The following is a 20,493-nucleotide window of genomic DNA, read 5'->3' on the forward strand; positions in this document are numbered from 1 at the left end:
TAGTAACTGTTAAATAAAACTCCTTTCGTTTCTGCTTCACTATTCTCTACTCATTTCTACATGTTTTGACCTGGTACTTAGAAATATTAATTTTTAAATTTTTTTTTTTTTTGAATAAAAATATATTATTTAAATTTTTATTTACAAAAGTAAAATTTTAAAAATATAAATTTTTATTATGCGGTCAATGAATCTTAAAACGTGTACATAAATGTTTAAGAAACAATTAGAATGAAACAAAAAGAGTATGACCTGATAACCAAATATTTTATACAATGATAACAGTATATTATACATTGATTTTTTTATGTGAATTATTTGAGATAAATGAACAAATAATAGAAAAAGACCTCAAATGTCCTTATTTGAGAAAGAATAACCATTAGTGTCGGTTTGTGAAAAGATGGTCTCAAATGTCATTTTATAACTCAATTTCGTGCTCCGTTTTTAAAAAAGAGAAAAACGTGAATTCTCTTCCCATTTTTTCACCATTCTTTTGTTTTTTTTTTCTTTAATTTATTTCATTAGTTTATGTCATGTTTGGGGACTCTAAACAACACTTACTTTTACGTTTTTAACAATAAAACACAACTTAAAAATACGTTTTCATTCGTTTTAATTAATATTTTATATTGTCATACCTTTTTTGGGTTTCAAAATTATTAAAATTTTAATAAATTTTTTAAAATTCAAGTGTGGCCCCTAATTCAATAATTTTTAATTTTTAGGGTTTAATAATTCCCTTTCGGGTTATAAAAATATTATAAATTTAAATGAAAACAAGCATAATTTAACAATTTTGAACAATTTAAGGTTCACCAATTCTTTTTTGGATTTTAGAAATATTAAAAAATAAATTAATAAAAAATATACCGATTTATGATTTAGGGTTTAGGGCCCCTAAACCCTAATTTAATACAGGGCCTAATCCCTAGTAACCAAACTTTAATTATTAATATTTTTTAATATTTTAGGTTTCACCAATTCTCAATTTAGGTCTTTAAAATATTAAAATATTTATAAATATGAATAACATATAAACAAAATACTGTTTAGAATAACATTTTAAGTTTGAAAATATAATATTATCTAACATATTGGATTAAAAAACAACAAAACGCAGCTCCAAGCAACATTAACCTTAATAACAAAATATGGAGTTGCGTTTTGCCCCATAAACATGTTTGGAAGTTACGTTTTTAGTAAAAAAAATGAAACGGAAAACGCAACTCCGTTTTTGATTAAAAAGAAAAACAGAAACCGAGATTTCGTTTTCAAATGACATTTGGGCCATATTTTCCCAAAATGACATTTAGGACCATTTTGACCACAATAGTGACATTTGAGGTGACATTTGAGGCCTAACACCTCAAAGGGATATGATATCCATTGAAATTTGAAAACGAGAAAGATGAGGAGCTCGTTCTTCGTGATGAGATAGATAATGATCCAAGTACGTTCGAGTCGTGTTTTGTTAAAAAGGAAAAGAATATCAATATTCGTACGATAAAATCCAAACTTGTAGATGTCTAGCGTTCTACAAGGGGAATTAATATAAAAGACCTCAAATTTGGGGGTTTTCTTTCAGCTTTATTATGTTGATGATATGTTTTGGGGCATTTATGAAAATTTATCGTCACTTCGACATTTTTATTCATGTTGTAGCATTATTCCGAAAGGTGATGATCATGTTAAAGTTTCATTATTTGAGCTGAGTTTTTGGATCGAAATTCATGAATTTCCCTTTGATTCTTGTTAGAAGCAGTTCGTAAGTAATGCGAATTTTTTAAAATACGTTCGTGACATATGATTCAAATAACAAAATTAACATCCGGACGGAAAACATGCATTTAAAAATTAAAGTCGATGTTCGAAGATTTTTAAAACATAAAAAGAAAATTTGCAGGAAACATAACAATGAATGCATTGTTCATTGCATGTATTAAAGGTTATGAAATTTTTATTTTAAGTGTGGGATGTTATCACATTCCGAAAGATTTTGTCTAAAGAAACAAGAACCATATTTACGGGGAATGAGGTAGCTGGTTTCGAGCGCCATGCGCAGGGCGGGGGGCAAGAAAAAATTAAGTGGTTGTAGTTCTAGGTGAGAATGACAATGATTAAAATATGTAATGTGTACGTTTGGAAATCTTAAAATAAGTCACTTATATCTTAAACTGAGTGCCCGTTTGGGAAATTTTAAAATAAGTAACTTATTACTTAAAATGAATAAGGGACTTATAAGTGATAAGTAGATAAATATTTATAAGTTAAATAAGTGTTTGGTTAAATATCAGAATATTTTTTACTTAACTGAGCTAAAATAAATAAATTTCAAATATAATTATCTTAATTCGTAAATTTTAAATTAGAAAGACATGTAAAAACATAAATTTTAAAACAAAAATTAATAAAAAAACGAAAAATCAAAAATAAGTTGAGAAAAAGTACGTCGTTGCTAACATTCAACTTATCAGCTTATAAGTTGTAAATTCAACTTATAAGTTGAGTCGACAAACACTCGTCGATAAGTACTTATTGGCATATAAGTCAATAAGTTACTTAATCAGTGAGTGATAAGTGATAAGTTGATAAATGCTTATAAGTTATACACATGTTTAGATATTTTAACCTATAAGTCATACTTGTTTTCATTTAAATGAACTAAAATAAATAATTTTTATATATAATTATCTTAATTCTTAAATTTTTAAGTTAGATTACCATTAAAAAATATATTCTAAAATTAAAATTGATAAAAAAATGAAAAATCAAAAATAAGTTGAGAAAAAATACGTCGTTACTAATATTCAACTTATCAGCTTATAAGTTATAAATTCAACTTATAAGTTGGATTGACAAAAACATTCGTTAATAAGTTATTACAGGTTTATAAGCCAATAAGCTGGCTTATAAGATTTGTCAAACAAACCCAATAATTTCAGGAAAAGTACCAACAAGGTTCCAAAGGACAATCAGGAGATATGGTTAAGAAAAGTATTCACAAGGGAAGGGTTTACATGTATGGGAGTGTAAAAATCAGGAGTGAATGATATACTCCCCGTCCTAATTTATTTGTCATGTTTAATTTTTTACGGTCAAATTGGCCCAACTTTGACTGAATATTTATAAAAATTATATTATTAAAAAATATGTTCAATATACTTCAATATGTATTTTTCGGTTTTTAAAAATAATAAAATAATATATTTATATATATGATCAAAGTTGAGTCAATTTAACCATCAAAAATCAAACAAAACAAATAAATTAGGACAGATGGAGAATATAATATAAATAACGTACAAAAAGGTCTACTTATGAAGTTATGCGTAGTTAACTGGGTAATTGGGCTTAATTTTGAATGACCAGTTATTAATGAGTTTATGGACACTAAGGTGGGAATATATTTATTTTACCCAAAACTGTTCTTTTCACTAAAGATTATGAAATTTCTCCTAGTATTTTCTTGGCTAAACTTGCAAAGTAAGTTAACCATTCAAAATGAATCCCTTAAACGGAATTATCGAGGGTTGAGGAACTCTCGAACAATAATTATATTTGTGACCTTTAAAAGGCACGTGATAATCCCAGATCACCCCGGGACCTTCTCCTTGCAGGACCCGAACTCAAACTTCTTTTAGGCTGTGATGATGGCCGTGTGCGGTGTAGCTGTAGGGTGGGAACCTGCAAAACAGAACCGGAGGGGGGTGGCGTCCCCGCGGCACCTCCGGCGTGAGGATGAGAAAGGGTTTTGAGGAGAAGAAGGGCAAAATTGGGATTATGCAGATATGTTTGTGAAGAGTACGTGTGTGCATGTAAGTATATGTGTGAGAGAGAGTATAAAAGCTTGTAACCTGTAACCTTCCTTCTGTTCTACCTTTTATAGGCCTCCTACTAGGGTTTAGGGGTTTGTCTCTTTTCATCTGGACCGTAGGTTGGCCTTTTGGACTGTAGGGCATCTGGACGCCTGGGATGCGTCAGAGTACTATCAGATCTGGACCGTAAGAACGTCCTGGATTCCGGGTGCCTGGAAGGTGGTGATGTTGCCACGTGTCCTGGGCTTATCAAGGTCAACGCTGAATACGTCAGAGTACTATCAGATCCAGAGCGTAGGAATGTTCTGGATCCCGGGAACCTGGACGGTGGTGATGCCGCCACGTGTCCTGGGATCTTATGTTTGGGCCCTGGGCCTCTTCAATTGGGCCTGACTTATTATGGGATATCATTTGCCCCCCACTCCCTTATGCGGGTTTATCCGGATGGGGGAGTAGAGTAATTGCCTTTGTGCTGCGGCGCCTTTGCAAAGCTTTGGGGGTTGTTTGATTCGCTGCCCCCTAACCCCGGAGTCAAATGGGGATGAGGCTCCGGGGTTGACTTGGTTAGTCATTGGGCTTGAGCTTTAAGGTGGGATTTCTTGAAATACTTTGGAAAATTTTGGGGGTTTGATTTGTTGCCCCCTAGCCCCGGGGTCAAGTGGGGATGAGACCCATTCGATTTGTCCGGACTCTGAAAAGTTGTTGCTGCGGATCTGGGATGTCAGGCGGCTGTTGGGATTCCAGCCGGGGTCAAAGATATACACATTTTATGCGTATCTTTTGAGTGTACAGTTTTTTATTTTCCCCCCCTTTTTCTCCTAAAAAGACGCGCCCACGTAATGGTTACGTGATAGTTCATGTAATAACTGCTGTGCAGTTACTTTTTGGGGCTAATTGGGTTCTGCCACGTGGGCGGGGGGTTAATTTTTACTGCAAAAACCTTTCACCTGCTTCTTACCTTTCTTCCTTCTATAAATATCACCCTCTCCTTTTCTTTTTTCATTTACGCGAACACTTCTGCATAGAGAGATAAGAGAGCATTTTACAGAGATTTTTGGAGCATTCGCTGTTGAAGCCGCATTTCCTTCTCCTGCTACTTTGTAAGCATCTTGATTTCTCACCTCTCTCCTTTACTTCTTTTCCATTTGTTATCGCAATGCATGTAACCATTTTGTGAGAGTTTTGCTTCGCTCTTTCGTATTCCTTGCTCGAATTTCATGACTGTCTTGTTTATTCGACCTTTAACCTCTGTAGTTTGTAGATTTTGCATGGCTTTTGCAATGGTTTTGTGCTTGATTTGCGTATTTAACATGGATTTTGGTAGTATTGTATGCGAATAAGTGGGTTTTTGTAGTGTAAATAGTTGTAGAGCCCGGGGTGTGTTCTTGATATCTGCTTTTTGTTGTATATGTATGTATATGCTGCAGATCTTGTTTTTGGGGTAAGATACATACATGATTTGTTTCTAAACTTGTTCTGTTTTTTGTCTTGTTTTGTTGTTGGGTTCGGGTTTGGCATTGACTCTGGGGTGCGTTTACATAGACACGTGTAGTATATGCCAGGTAGTCGCTTTAAACGTATTGCTACTCTTAGGAATCGGTATCCCGAGCGTCCTGTCGGGTTAGGTGAACTTAACTCCTTCTACCCCTCTTCCTCTTCTAGCTGTAGTTCAGTAGAAATGCCTCCCCGGGTTGACCTGCCTCAACAAGTTTTAGCTCAGACCCTAGTATTAGGTCCCGGGGGTACCTTATCGAATCCGGATGGGTCGTGGGAGGATGTAGATGAATATTTTGTCCAGTGCCGAGTGAACCCCAAGCCCATGAGCTTTTATTACAGAGATTTATCTGAGGCATATGGGGGCCCAGATGGTTTGGGAGGCCGGGAGCCTTATAATGAGGATGAGATGGATAGGAAGTTCTTCACCGCCCCGGGGACTAGGTATGAGTGTGGGGCGGTTCATAGAGAGGTCCAGGAGAAGTACACAGACGCTGAGGTAGATGGTGCCCTTAGGCTTGCCTTTAACCTTGATGATACATACCAGTGGAGATGGCCTGAGGAGCATGAAAGGGTATATCACAGACCAGAGGGGGGATGGGTTGGAATTCCATTTGAGCATCTCCGGGGCATGCGCCTCGGATTACATCAGTTCACCAAATCCCTATGCCGGGATGTTTATGGTATCCCTTTTACTCAGCTAGCCCTGAACTCGGTGAAATGGATCAGCTGGTTTTTAGCTTGCTGTCATGCCAAAAATTACCTCCCCACCTTCAAACTTTTTCATCATATTTTTAAAATTAAGAGATCCACCGCTCGGCCAATTTACGAGTTCATGTTTAGGATAGAGGATTGTGGGTATCCCTCTGATAAGATGGAGCTCCCGGTTAGTATGCTGACGTCGCTTAAGGGATGGCACCGGGAGTTCATTTTTGTCCGGGGTGGGGATCTGGAGTTCATGCCACTCCATAAACTTGAAATTAAAACAGATAGGTTTCCGGTCCAGCGGCTCGGGCAAGCAGCTCTCGCGATGGTTTATGCCTTTGTGGGGCACTTGGGACGCAGTGGACCCGGGACTATTTTACTAGCAATGAGAACATGCATGCTGCCGGATGTAAGTCTATTGCCTTAGCTTTATTTTGACACTGTAACTTTTATTGACTGTTTGTATCCGGGACTGATATTTTGTTATTCTCCTTTTCAGGTATTCCGAAGTTGATTCCCTATCCTCCTAATATGTCTGCCCAGCTTAAGGATCTTTCGGCCAAATTGCGAAAGATTGGGGGAATGACGAGCGTGGATGTTGGGAAGAAGAAGGTTGGAGAGGGTGATGATGCGGCCCGGAAGGCGGCGCCGTCTCGCCAGGGGAGGACAACAATCGTGATCAACGAGCCTCGGGCCGAGGACGTGCAGCAGGGGAATGTGATAAAAATTCCAGCACCTCGAAAAAGGAAGGGTGCCCCCGCGGGTTCCGGGGACAAGAGTGATGATCTTTCTGAGGGTCCGGTTTTAAAGAAGGCTGCTATTGATCTGGCCCCGGACACTCCGGAAACTCTGAAGGCCCTGCTTGCAAGTTTTACCCCAGAGACTCGCCGGAGGGAGCTGTTTGAGAATTATGCCAGCACGGCGGAGAGGAAGAAATACCGGAAAGAGCCCCTTGATGACTTTCTGGTCGGGCTTCAGGAGGACATCACTGCTGTAAGCCTTTTTCTTGTTTTCTTCTTGTACTCTTGTATTTGTGTTACCTAATCCTGACTTATAATATTTTCAGGCTAACTCCCGGGTTGCTGGACTGGTTTGCATAACCCGGAGCCTTCAGGCGAAAGCTGATGCTGCCGAGGTCTATAAGACTGAATCCGAGCGGCTGTCCCGGGAGATTCAGGAGTTGAAGGAGGCGAGTGCGAGGGAGGCTGCTGCTCATAAGAAGATTTTGGACGAGATCCGGGAGAGGCAGGACCGGGCTGAGGCTTCTGTACGGGAGATGAGGGCTGAAAATCAGAAGTTGAAGGACAATCTTGCCGCCCGGCCCACTCCCGAGAAGGTTCTGGCAGGGTTCCGGGGCACTCCCGCGTACTTCGAAGAGCTGAATGACAAAGCGCTGGAGAAGATCCAGATCTGCTGGAATGTTGCTTCGAAGTATCTCGGCGAAGAGCCTCATGGTACAATAGACGTCTTCTTGGAGAAGTATATAGAAGAGGAGACCCGGTTGGAGCAGGAAAAGGAAGCTATCCGGGCAATGGAGTCCGGTGTTGGGATGTCCAGCAATGTCCCTCCTTCTCCGGGTCGCCACTTGCTGAACAGCCTCCCATACCAGAGGGTAATCCAGAGCAGCCTCCTTCTCCTCCCGCCGACTCTGCCTTTTGAAGCTTGAAGACTCTGCCATATTTTGGCATGTAATTTCCATTTCCTTTTTCTTTTTTTTTTAGTTTGAGCAATTTCGAACTGAGCCTTTTGGCTTTTTTAACTTGTCTGTAATCTGAATGATTTCGATTTGCCCCCCGGGGTGTGGTTCCCCGGGGTAGTTTAATATGATTGTGCTTTTCTTTCTTTCCTTATTGATTTGTATATGTTAGGAAATTTTTTGGAGTACACATGGGCTGTGTTTCTGCGGACCCCGGGTTGGGGTAAAAACATTTAACTTTGAGAAATTTTATAAGTACTCATGGGTTGAGTTTTTATAGGACCTCGGGCAGGGGTAAATCTCCATTTGATAGAAATTTTTAAAGTACACATGGGCTGTGTTTTTGCAGACCCCGGGTTGGGGTAAAAACATTTAACTTTGACAAATTTTATAAGTACTCATGGGTTGAGTTTTTATAGGACCCCGGGCAGGGGTAAATCTCCACTTGATAGAAATTTTTAAAGTACACATGGGCTGCGTTTTTAAATCTTTTCTTTATTGGTAGAATTTCCTTAGGCGGGCTCCATGCCAGGTATTGGGGACCTCGGTTCCGCTGAGGTAGCTTAGCTTGTAAGTTCCCGGACGGATCACTTCTTTGACTATATAAGGGTCTTCCCAGTTTGGCTGCAGTTTTCCCTGGTTAGTTGGGTCCGAGGCTTCAGTGTCCCGGAGTACTAGATCTCCTGCCACATATTCCCGTATTCTGGCTTTCTTCGCAAAGTAAAGCTTTGTTTTTTCCTTGTAGCTTTCCATTTTTTTACGGCCCGATCTCTTACCTCATCCAGGAATTCGAGGTTGGTCCTGAGGCCTTCTATGTTGGAGACCTCGTCAAAGTTGGTCACTCTATGAGAAGGGGATCCGGTCTCTATTGGTAACCGGGCTTCAGTACCGTAGGCGAGCTTGAATGGAGTCTCTCCGGTTCCCGTCCGGGGGGTAGTTCTGTATGACCATAAAACCTTCGGGAGTTCATCCAGCCAGTTCTTTTTAGAGTCTTCCAGTCTCTTTTCCAAGCCTCGGAGTATAGTTCTGTTTGTGACCTCAACTTGTCCATTCCCTTGTGGATGGGCAACAGATGTTTTTTTGTGTCTGATCCCGAGTTCTTTCAGATAGGTTTCAAAATCTGAACCCACGAAATGCGGACCATTGTCCGAGATTAAGACCATCGGGATCCCGAACCTCATTACAATCGTGTCCACAAACTTGATGCATTCTTGTTGGTTAATGGTTCTCATAGCCTTGGCCTCCGCCCAATTAGTCATATAATCTATTGCTACCAGGACATAACGGAGATCCCCTTTTGCTCGAGGGAAAGGACCCATGATGTCAATTCCCCAGACAGCGAATGGGATCGGTGAGAGAACGGATCCCGGGAGGCTTGACCCCTGTTTTGGTACGTTGCTGAACTTCTGGCACTTACTGCATTTTTTGACATAGGCGACTGAATCAGCGTGGATTGTTGGCCAGTAATAGCCTTGTCTGATGACTTTGTAGGCTAGAGCTTTAGCCGCTAGGTGATCCCCGCAGATCCCTTCATGAACCTCCCGGAGGCAGTAATCCGCTTCCTCCGGATCAACGCACTTTAGAGTTGGTGCAGAGAAAGTTCTCCGGTATAACTGATTGTTTTCTAGAAAGAAGCGTGCAGCCTTATACTTGAGGTACCGGGCTTTGTTCTGATCTTCCGGCAGGGTACCGTCCTTGAGGTAGGCTATGTAGGGCGTCATCCAATTCTCCGGGTTGCTAACACATAATACTTCTTGTCGATCGGTGCTGGGGGCTCCGAGTTCCTCGAAGTAAACCGAGCTGCTTAAATCTGAAGTATTCTGGTCGAGCTTGGACAGCTCGTCTGCTTTCGCATTTTCTTATCTGTTTATCTGCAAGATGGTCGAGTCCGGGATGGTTTCCAGGATTGCTCTAACCATTTCCTGATATCGGGCCAATTTAGGATCTTTTGCGACATATTCACCATTGGTTTGTCTTACCACGATCTGAGAATCGCTGTAGATTGTTAAACTCCTTACTCCAAGGGATTTGGCTAGCCTGAGCCCGGAGAGTAGGGCTTCATATTCAGCCTGGTTGTTTGTTGCTTTGAAGGCGAAGGTGATGGCCTGCTGAATTACGAATCCATCCGGGCTGGAGAGGATCAGACCGGCTCCGCACCTTTCGGCTGTGGCCGAGCCATCAACATGTAGCGTCCAAAGATCCCGGTTGTTAGACTCTTTTTCTCCTTTGGAACTGGTTTCAGGCGTTTCGGGGGTTTCTGGAAAAGTACATTTCATGACAAACTCGACCAACGCCTGGGCTTTTATGGTTGTCCTCGGGATGAATTTGATATTGAATTGGCTCAATTCAATTGCCCAATTGACTAATCTCCCGGAGGCGTCCGGTTTGTGGATGATTTTGTGAAGTGGTTGATTAGTGATTACTCTGATTTCCCTGCCTTGGAAGTATTGTCTTAGCTTTCTGCTCGAGTGTACGAGGGCCAGTGCGAATTTTTCCAAGTTTGGGTACCGGGTTTCGGCATCTTTCAAGACTTGGCTCGCATAATATACCGGGGTCTGTGTCCCATTTTCCTCCCGGATGAGTGCGGAGGATACTGCTCTTTCCCCGGCTGCGATGTAGAGGTAAAGGGGCTCCCCGGGCTTTGCTTTTGATAAAATAGGCGGGTTCATCAAATGTCGCTTTACTTCTTCGAACGTTGTTTGACAGTCCGGGGTCTACTCAATTAGCTTTTTGTTTTGGGCCCCTTTTAACAGTTCGAAGAATGGTAGGCATTTTTCTGCCAACTTTGGGATAAATCTTCGAAGTGCCGCTAGGCATCCTGAGAGCTTTTGGATGTCTTTTTGAGTTCGGGGAACTATCATTTCCATTATAGCTTTGATCTTCTCCGGGTTGGCCTCTATTCCTCTTTCGCTGACCAGAAAACCCAAAAACTTCCCGGAAGGGACCCCGAACGTGCATTTCTCCGGGTTCAGCTTCATGTTGTACTTTCTCAAGTTTTCGAAACACTCCCGAAGGTCCTGGATGTGTTCTGAGATTGTGACCGACTTGGCGATCATGTCATCAACGTAAGACTCCATGTTCCTGCCCAGTTGCTCTTTAAAGATGGTATTCATCATTTTTTGGTATGTTGCTCCGGCGTTGATTAACCCAAACAGCATCATAACAAAAGCGTAGACGGCCCGGTGTGTGATGAATGCCGTTTTTGCAATGTCTGCCGGATTCATCTTGACCTGGTTGTAACCCGAGAAGGCATCCATAAAACTTAACATAACATGGCCCGAGGTCGCGTCTATCAGCTGGTCGATATTGGGCAGGGGGTAAGAGTCTTTAGGACATGCTGAATTGAGGTTTGTATAATCCACGCACATTCGCCACTTGCCATTGGGTTTTTTGACCAGCACAACGTTTGCTAGCCAGTCCGGATACTTAATTTCACAGATTATGTCTGCCTTTAACAACTTCTCGACTTCTTGGTCGATTGCCTGTTGCCTTTCCGGGGCGAAGTTCCTTCGCTTTTGTTTGATTGGTTTTTGCTTTGGATCTACATCCAGACTGTGCATGGCCACGGATTCATCGATCCCTGGCATGTCTTCCGGGGACCAGGCGAATACGTCAGCGTGTTCTTTTAGTAGGTCGATAAGCTCCTTTTGGAATGTGGTTTCCAAGCCTTTTCCGATTTTGATTTTTCGGGTGGGGTTCCCGGGTTCCAAATCTACCTCGATTGTCTGTTGGGCCGGTTCTACCTTCGTCTTCTCCTTGCTCTCTACAAACTTTTGAATCCGGGCATCAGCGTTGGTTACGCTGTATCCGGAGTCTTCGATCATGTTCACATCCAAACGGGCCCTTTTACTAAGGTGTTCTCGATGCTTCTTTCTGCTTTGTCCCTTGGGCAGGGACATTATTCTCTTCCGGTTTTCCGGTTCCGTTTCTGCCATGACAAGTGCTTGACCATAGCATTTACCAGCCATTTCCCTATCTCCTTTCAGTTCTCCAGTGCCTCCTGGGGTGGGGAACTTGAGTTTTAAGTGAATAGTTGAGGGGATCGCCCTGAGCTTGGTGATAGTGGGCCTACCAAGGATCATATTGTATGAGGAGGTTGCGCTTATCACATAGAATTTCATCATATGGGAGACGGTTCCAAATATGATGGGAAGATAGATGATACCCCGGATTGGAATCATGGTGTTCCCGAATCCGTACAAAGGGTCTTCAAGACAGGGATCCATTCTGAGGTGTCCGAGCTCCATCCTGTTAAGCGTGTGCTCGAATACGATATTAGCAGATGAACCATTATCAACTAGAATTCTTTTTACCTCGTTGTTTGCGACGTCGAGGGTCACCACTAATGCCAAGTTGTGATCCGGATCGAGGCCCTCATAATCAAAATAAGAGAAGCAATCGGTTCGTCCTCCCGAGTCTGGATCATCATCACATCATTCTCCCGATCCGGGCTCCGCGGTGGAGAGGCTGTGCCACCGAAAACAACATTCACCACATTTTTGCCTCTTCCCGGGGCTCTGTCTTTGTCATTCGAGCCCCTTTGAAGATACTGGTTCATGTTTCCTTTCTTGATTTGGTCTTCTATGAACATATTGAGGGAGAAACAGTTTTCATTAGTATGGCCATGATCTTCGTGATAGCCATAATGCTTGTCCCGGGCCCTGTTTTTGGGCGGCGCTAGCAAGGGTTTTGGCGGATAATAAAACGGTTTGCCCTTGACTTCACGCAAAACGTCAGCCCGGGGCCTGTTGAGGGGTGTCCACTCTGGTTCCGACTTGGGTTCCTTCTTGGCCTTTTGTTTCCTTTCGTTTTTTCTTGATTCGGGGTACGTTTCCCGGGGTGGGGTTCCCCGGGACTGCTGAATGTAGTTGGCTTGCCTGTCAAGCTTGTATCTCTTGTCTCTCCGGGACGACGAGCGTCACTCCGGAGACTCGTCATCGTCATGTATTCTTCTGTTCATCTTCATTGATTTGAGGAAATCATTTTCCTTTATGAACTTTGATGCCAACGCATATGCTGACGCCAGGCTTTGGGGCTCCCTGTGAATCAGGTCTTTGACATAGCCTTCACAAGATATCGGGTGCAAGTTTCTTCGAAAGATGTTTACTGCCTCCTTTTCTTCTAAGTTGGAGAGTTGGTTGATTGCTTCCTGGAATCTTTTGATGAATTCCGGAAGGGGTTCCTTGTTTCTTTGTTGGATCGTTTCTAGATGACACATCTGCAGCTCGTTCATCCGGTTGGCCCTGAATCTTTTCAAAAATATCTCGCGGAAGTCTTTCCAGGAGTCCACACTCCGGGATGGTATGCGGCTGAACCATTTCTGAGCGCCCCCCTTCAGTGTTGATGCGAAAAATCGGCATCTAGTCAGGTCGCTGTAATCATAAATATTGGATATTTGCTCAAAATAGTTCAGATGCTCTTCAGGGTCAGCCAGCCCGTCAAAAGAGTCAAAATTGAAGTGCTTCAGCCCTGACTCTCTAGGGGTGGCTTCCAGACTCTTTGTGAACGGGGTCGCTGCTGCCCCTACTTCCATGTCGCCTTCCACTTTCCTTTTAAGGTCTCGAAGGGCCCGGGCCATTTGTTCTTGCTTGGACTCCTTCTCCGGCTCTGAGTCTGAGGAAACACGAATCCGGTGGACCTTTCTCTTTAGCTTGGCCTCCTCCTCCCGGATCCTCCTTTCTATAGATTCTTGGGCTTTAGCCTCTTCTTCTTTCCGGATTCTCTCCCGGAGGGCAGCTTTTCTTATTTCATCTCTGGCGTCCTCTAGTGGCTTTTTTAAATTCTTCGCAATCCGGTCGAAGACGGATCCCCGAGATTCTCCAGACTGTTCTTTAGACCGCTCTCGCTGATCCCCTGGGCGGGTCTCCGGCTCGGGGTTCTGCTTTTCCTTCCACAAGTCCATAGCCGCCTGTATCTGTTCCGGGGTCATGCTTCCCCATGGGCTTGTGGTGATCCCTGTGTGTTTGTGGGCAGCTTTTTCAATGACTATTCTCTGATCTCCTGGTTGGAGATTTTGAGAGGGAGTTCGGGTTATGGGGAACCCTTCGTCCAGGTCTTCCATGTCTCCATCCCTGGGTTGGGGAGGAGGCGGTAGGAAAGAGGCGGAAACTGCTGCTTTGCTTTTTCTCGTAGTCATGGTTATTTGAAGGTGCTACAAACTCAAAATAATAAAATTCGTAAAAATAGATCTAAGAGATTGGTAGTAGCGTTCTTACTGGGAGATGGTGTTTCAAGTTTCAGGGTGGTGGGGCTGCGGATAGGAACACCACTGGTCGGAGGTTCGCCCCTCCTTCTAGCGCCAATGATAATCCCAGATCACCCCGGGACCTTCTCCTTGCAGGGCCCGAACTCAAACTTCTTTTAGGCTATGACGACGGCCGTGTGCGGTGTAGCTGTAGGGTGGGAACCTGCAAAACAGAACCGGAGGGGGGTGGCGTCCCCGCGGCACCTCCGGCGTGAGGATGAGAAAGGGTTTTGAGGAGAAGAAGGGCAAAATTGGGATTATGCAGATATGTTTGTGAAGAGTACGTGTGTGCATGTAAGTATATGTGTGAGAGAGAGTATAAAAGCTTGTAACCTGTAACCTTCCTTCTGTTCTACCTTTTATAGGCCTCCTACTAGGGTTTAGGGGTTTGTCCCTTTTCATCTGGACCGTAGGTTGGCCTTTTGGACTGTAGGGCATCTGGACGCCTGGGATGCATCAGAGTACTATCAGATCTGGACCGTAAGAACGTCCTGGATTCCGGGTGCCTGGAAGGTGGTGATGTTGCCACGTGTCCTGGGCTTATCAAGGTCAACGCTGAATACGTCAGAGTACTATCAGATCCAGAGCGTAGGAACGTTCTGGATCCCGGGAACCTGGACGGTGGTGATGCCGCCACGTGTCCTAGGATCTTATGTTTGGGCCCTGGGCCTCTTCAATTGGGCCTGACTTATTATGGGCTATCAGCACGTAAACTCGATTTTCTGTTTTATCTGAGACTATCATATAAATAATATACAACCTCCGTCCCATTTTACATGTTCCTTTTAGAAAAAAAACGCATATTAAAAAAGTGTTAGTTGGATAACATTTTCAACAAAATACCTCATTAAATGCATTGAAAAAAGAGAATAGATACTAATTTTAGAAAGTCAAATATTGAAAATAACAAATCTAAGAATAATTTTAAAAAATTATGCTTAAATTTACATTGAAAGAAGAGAGGGACAAGTAATTTGAGATATTTTTTGTTAAAATGGACATATATATTGGGACGGAGGAAGTAGTTATTAACTTGTAAGGTGATTATCGATTCTCAAAACCATATTAATGTCTTTTTTCTTGACAATAGTGTATCTTCGTGAAAATTGTTTTGCTTTTATGATTTCCCGGAAAGAATCATACGACGAGAAGACACATTCATCGAAACACTACACTTAAATCCTCCTAATCATTGCTTCTTCAAAATTGAAGGCGTTAGTTTTGAAGAATCACATGCCATCAGTGACAGTGTCAGTGATTTCTTGTCCCTCGGCAATTCTTTGTATTATTAGTAGACCGGATAATTTTGAACAAAATATGAATTATACCATACAAAAATTTAGTTTATGTGTTTGAATTTTTAATAACGAATACGAAAGTATATGGCCGAGATAAATGCATATTCATATTCAAAATAATACTTGATTTTATATTATTGTATATAAATATGATCTAAATATATGTTTTTAATATATTCTATAAAAATTACCTAAAAATATATCATATTTTTATTTATTTATTATAATTAACATTAGTATTCTTTTTTACACGAAAACAAAATACGAAATGATACGAAAGTACACCAACATTAAACATGCTAGTTTTGTATTTGACATTCAAATATGTGAAATATGAAAATACATGATACAAAAGTACATGACACAAATGAATTACGAGGTCTAGTTATTTTTTTGAAATTGTGACTCCAACTAATTATAATTTTAGGAATGAGTTTGGGCCAGTAACCACTTTATTTCAGACCCAAATGAAACCGCAAAATCTGAAGCAAGTATAGACTAGGCCAAATGGGCTCAAACAACGATAGACAGTTATCACTAGGGCCTGACCAGTTAGGCCCATTTAAGGTGTAAGTGAGTCACATATAAGTCGAGTGGGTGTAATCGTAAACACGTGGCGATTAAAATAATTGTAGACAAATAAATCAATTTTAGGAGTGTTCTATAAAGCTGGAATCCGAATTGTTCGGCGGAGGGATCATTGATTAATCGGATAATCGGTGATTAATCGGATTGATTAATCGGAACATTAATCATAAAAAAATTATTTAATAAATAATAATAAATAATTTTATTTAAATATTATTAATCTTTTATAAGATTTACAAAAATAAAATCACATATCATTAATTTAGTATTGATGTTTTAATAGTAAGATTTATAAAAAAAACTTCTATCACGAGTCCATAATTGATATTTTAAGTAATTTATACTAATTAATTACTACTGAATACTCACTAATATTACTTGATGATTAGAAATTATTACGTACAAATTCAAATCCTAAAATTTTAAATTACTACCTACTTGATATTTAAGTAATAATTATTGAATAAATTTAGAATATCTCAAAATTGTGAATCTATGGAGCAAGCAAAATGAGTATTGAGATTTGAGAATAATTCATTAGGGATTTGTATGGAGGATTTAGAGATATAACAATATACGATTCTTTGTGTGTGTAAAAGTGTCAATATGTTAATATATTATTTTTGATATTAATTATTAAATGTTAAATGTTAATGATTATTTAAAAAAACCTTTATTTTTTTAAAAAAATATTTTTTTTATTAATTTCGAACTTTAACCGATTCGGCCGATTTTTGACCCGATTCGACCGACATTTCACTGATTTTTCAAAAAACTGTACCTTGACCCGATTAATCATTAATCGAGAGATTAATCGAGACGGACGGGTCCCAAGTCCGATTAATCGGTTAATAGGCGGATTTTAGAATACTGAATTTTATTAGTCTCCATTTTGTAAAATCAAAATTAGGGTTTTAGAACCAGAGAGATTTACAGAGAGAGAGATTGAAAGAGAATGAGAGAGAGATTGAAAGAAAATCAGAGATAATCAGAGAGAGAGATGACAAGCGAGGCAAACGGAGGATTCAGGGGAAGAATGGAGCATTATCTATACAGTGGAGAGAAGAAACATGTGTTTGCTGGCATAGCAATCATATCTGTTGTGTTTGGTGTTCCTTGGTATCTCTTGAATCGAGGTCATTTCTATCTTCTCAGTCTCATCTTTAATTCTCATAATTTTTTTGTATATGAATTATATGTGTTCATTTCTATTGGCCCTTAATCATGTCCTTTTTATAGAGAATTTTTTAGTTTTTTTTTATGAGTTGTTTGTTTGTAACGTAGTGGAGACTTTAGGGACTGTTACGTCTGTTGCAAAATTTGGTGGGATCAAATCTTGGAATTAAATAAATGTGTTGGGTTTTAGTCTAGCAAGTTTATTGAAGTCTTTGGGTGGTTTTTAATGCAGAGCTAATGCATTTAAGAATCGGCTTTAATGTATTTTGAGTCATAAATTTACCTCGTTTGTGTTAATTTGGTGAAATGTAGCAAACAGTCAGAGTTTTTCTGTTTGTACGGGCTTCTACCTTGTTAAAGTGAATAATTATATGGAATTCCATACCATGGACATGATACGAGTAAATGAATGGTTTGAATGATATTATAATCAGTGTTGTTTGATACCCTATCCCAGTTGTAAACTTGCTAGTAAGGGAAAAAGAAGTATACTGATTTTTTTTGTCATCCTTCATTCTTTGTTAATTATCACATCAATGTTCTTTTATTTTTACACATACTTTTTCTTGAGCTCAATACTTACGTGGATCTGAGTTGGAACTCCAAAAAGATGACATGGACTGTTTGATTGAATCAGAGCGATTTTTTATGGTCCAAATGATAGGAAAATATGTTGTGGCCTTGTATCACGGCTAGCTGAGTGGAAATAAAAAACTGTCAATAGATCACTTATGTGTACCTCTTTTATGGCTATTTGAGTTCTGGATTTAGAAAACCATAATATGAATACTAGATTGGTTATAGATCTTATAGTTAGATGTGTACTTTACCTTACAGTACAAGTTTGATTGACCATCTTTGGCTTCAATTCGCTGCATCTTGTTAGACTAATCTATCTTACAGGGTTACAAGTGTGATCAGTTTTTATCTATAATTTTTGATATAGAGAATGATCTCGTATTATCTACAAAATGAATTGCAATTATTAATTATTTACATAATCATGTCTTTGTCTGTGTCTGTGTTCATAGATGATAGATATAATCAGAACAGGGAAAACTGTAACTTGGAGTTTTAAAAATATCAACTATTTTATATAATAAGGGCTTGATGCTATAATATTTTCATAAGCAATGACATAACATTTCAAAATGGAAGATACAGGAAAAACTGTTAAGCTATGACGTAAAACTGGAATAGAATATAACCAAATATTGTGATTATCCCTCCTGAACCACGGGAGGAGAATTTATGATTATGCCTCCTGAACCAGAGCCTGTTGCTTAAGTGCAGTTTACCTTGATTCTCGTGGTTTGCAGGCTATTGCGTGAGTCCGTGGGGTTTACCCAGTGCGCACCCGAAGGGTAGCGGCTGCGGGTTCTCTACGATAAAAAAATATATTGTGTATCTACTTCTCTGTAGGCAGAAATATACATCACTAAATATAAACACCATGATTTTTGAAGGTTTACGTCCATGCATAGCCATACAACAGCTCTTTTTGCCAAATTCAGGTTCCTAACAATTGACAATCCTTAACTGCTGTGTTGATACAAAATTCGACACACGGATAATGGGAATCATAATTTCGATTTTGTACAAAGGGTAGAGCATAATCCAGAAACTATTTCCATATTTCCTCATTTCAATCTTCTTGGTCTCATCTTTAACTCCCATATTTTTATGTAAATAAATTATATGTGTTCATGTTTGCTGGCCTTTAATGAATTTGTCAGAAATTTGTCAACAATCACACCCTTTCTTTTAATAAAGAAAATCGAGTCTTTTTTATGGTTAGTTTGTTTGTGACATAGTGGAGACTTTAGGAAATGTATATGTCTGTTGCAAAATTTGGTAAAATTGATTACCCAGAATTAAAGAAATGTGTTGGGTACTTGGGTTTTAAGTCTAAAAGTTCATCCAAGTCCTTGGGTGGTTTTTTTATGCAGGACTAAACTACTAATGCATTAAAGAATCAGATTTGATGTAATTTTTGTCATAAATTTACCGCAATTAGGTTTTGGAATCCAGATTCCTTGAGTACTGTTTATTTGGTGAAATTTAACAAACAGCCAGGGTTTTGTGCGGGCTTTTACCTTTTAAAAGTAAAAATTATTTTAGGATCACAAGATACAGAATACAGTACCAAGGAAACGATACGAATAAATGGTTTGATTACGTGAATGATATTACAATCAGCATTATTTGATACTCTATCCCAGTTGTAACCATGCTAGTAAGAGAAAAAGAACGTTAATGTTTTTTAATTTTTTTGAAATTCTTTATTCTTTGTTAATTATTACATCAATGTTCTTTTATTTTTATACACTCTTTCTATTGAGCACTATATTTATGTGGATCTGATTTGAAACTCCTAAAAGATGACACGGGTCTGTTTGATTGAATCAGTGCAATTTTTTAGGGTCCAAGTGGGTAGGAAAATATGTTCTGGCCTTGTATCATAGCTAGATGATTGGAAATAAAAAACTGTCAATAGATCACCTATGTGTATCTATGGCTATTTGAATTCTGGCTTTAGAAAACCATAATATGAAAGCTAGACGGTAAGTTTAAGGTCTTCTAACGAGATGTGTACTTCACCTCATGTTACAAAGTTGATTGGCCATCTTTAGCGTCAAATCGCACTTATCTATCATACATCCTTACCTGGTTACTAGTGTGATTGTTTTCTTATTTATAATCCTGGATATAGAGAATGATGTCATATTATCCTATTCTTAAATTTTGTTAGGGCTCGACCGGTCAAGGAATGATGAAAATATTTATTTTCTTTAAGTAAAATATTATAGTTCACTTTGCATTTACATTGTTTGGTTTGCTTATTTAGAAGTTTTCGTTGAAAAAAATTTGGGTAAAAAATTATTGATCTTCTGTCTCTGTTCCAGGCACGAAACAACTGTCACACCAAGATTATTTGGAAAAGGCTGAAAAAGCTGATAAAGCGCGAAATGCAAGACTTTCTTCAGGTTCATCTTCACCTAAATGATTGAAGAAACTATAGGAAAAAGAAAACGATATTGTGCTACCGAACTCAGAGGCTCTCTTGTTTATCGCCTCAGTCTTCTTCTTTTGTTGACAAGAATCGGCTCAGTCCTTTTCTTTTTGTAACAAGAACAATGAAAGTGTTAGTCCACAAGAGATAGACTATCAAAGCTGATAAAGCTTCGTCTTAAGATGTTTGTTTTGTAATCCGAGTTTGAAAGGATTTCTCGGATAAAGAAACTTGATTGTTAATGCAGAATAATTTCGCTTTTCTTTTTCTTATGAATTTAAAAGTCATTCCTTTATCTAAACTCCTTGCTACTGAAGCATAACCTTTGTTTTTCTTGTAGTACATATTGTTCAAATGATACAGAATTGCAAATATGCAAAGTGTAGGAAGCAATAGTCAAATTATGAAGTGGCGGTGAATTATGAATTATTCTATCAATGAATCCGGAGGTAATTTCATTG

General features: G+C 39.6%; 2 protein-coding genes across 2 annotated transcripts; one reads left to right on the forward strand and one right to left on the reverse strand.

Annotated features, from left to right (window-relative positions):
• Nucleotides 1–9,572: 9,572 nt before the first annotated feature.
• On the reverse strand, nucleotides 9,573–10,382 carry LOC141679542 (uncharacterized). The gene has a single exon (XM_074486018.1). The coding sequence runs from the start codon at nucleotides 10,380–10,382 to the stop codon at nucleotides 9,573–9,575; it is 810 nt and encodes a 269-aa protein (XP_074342119.1).
• A 6,341-nt stretch (nucleotides 10,383–16,723) lies between these two features.
• Nucleotides 16,724–20,295, forward strand: LOC141677119 (uncharacterized). The gene is made up of 2 exons (XM_074482879.1): nucleotides 16,724–16,979; nucleotides 19,926–20,295. Exons 1-2 carry the CDS (start codon nucleotides 16,844–16,846, stop codon nucleotides 20,024–20,026), a joined length of 237 nt encoding a protein of 78 aa, XP_074338980.1. The 5' UTR covers nucleotides 16,724–16,843; the 3' UTR covers nucleotides 20,027–20,295.
• Nucleotides 20,296–20,493: the final 198 nt, after the last annotated feature.

This window comes from Apium graveolens, chromosome 8 (assembly GCF_009905375.1).
Source record: "Apium graveolens cultivar Ventura chromosome 8, ASM990537v1, whole genome shotgun sequence".
Classification (NCBI taxonomy): Eukaryota; Viridiplantae; Streptophyta; class Magnoliopsida; order Apiales; family Apiaceae; genus Apium; species Apium graveolens.

Coding starts and splice junctions, on each gene's coding strand:
- LOC141679542 (XM_074486018.1), bottom strand. CDS start 10,382: ATGAACCCGCCTATTTTATCAAAAGCAAAGCCCGGGGAGCCCCTTTAC.
- LOC141677119 (XM_074482879.1), top strand. CDS start 16,844: ATGACAAGCGAGGCAAACGGAGGATTCAGGGGAAGAATGGAGCATTAT. Junction 16,980..19,925: donor TTGGTATCTCTTGAATCGAG/GTCATTTCTATC, acceptor TCTCTGTTCCAG/GCACGAAACAACTGTCACAC.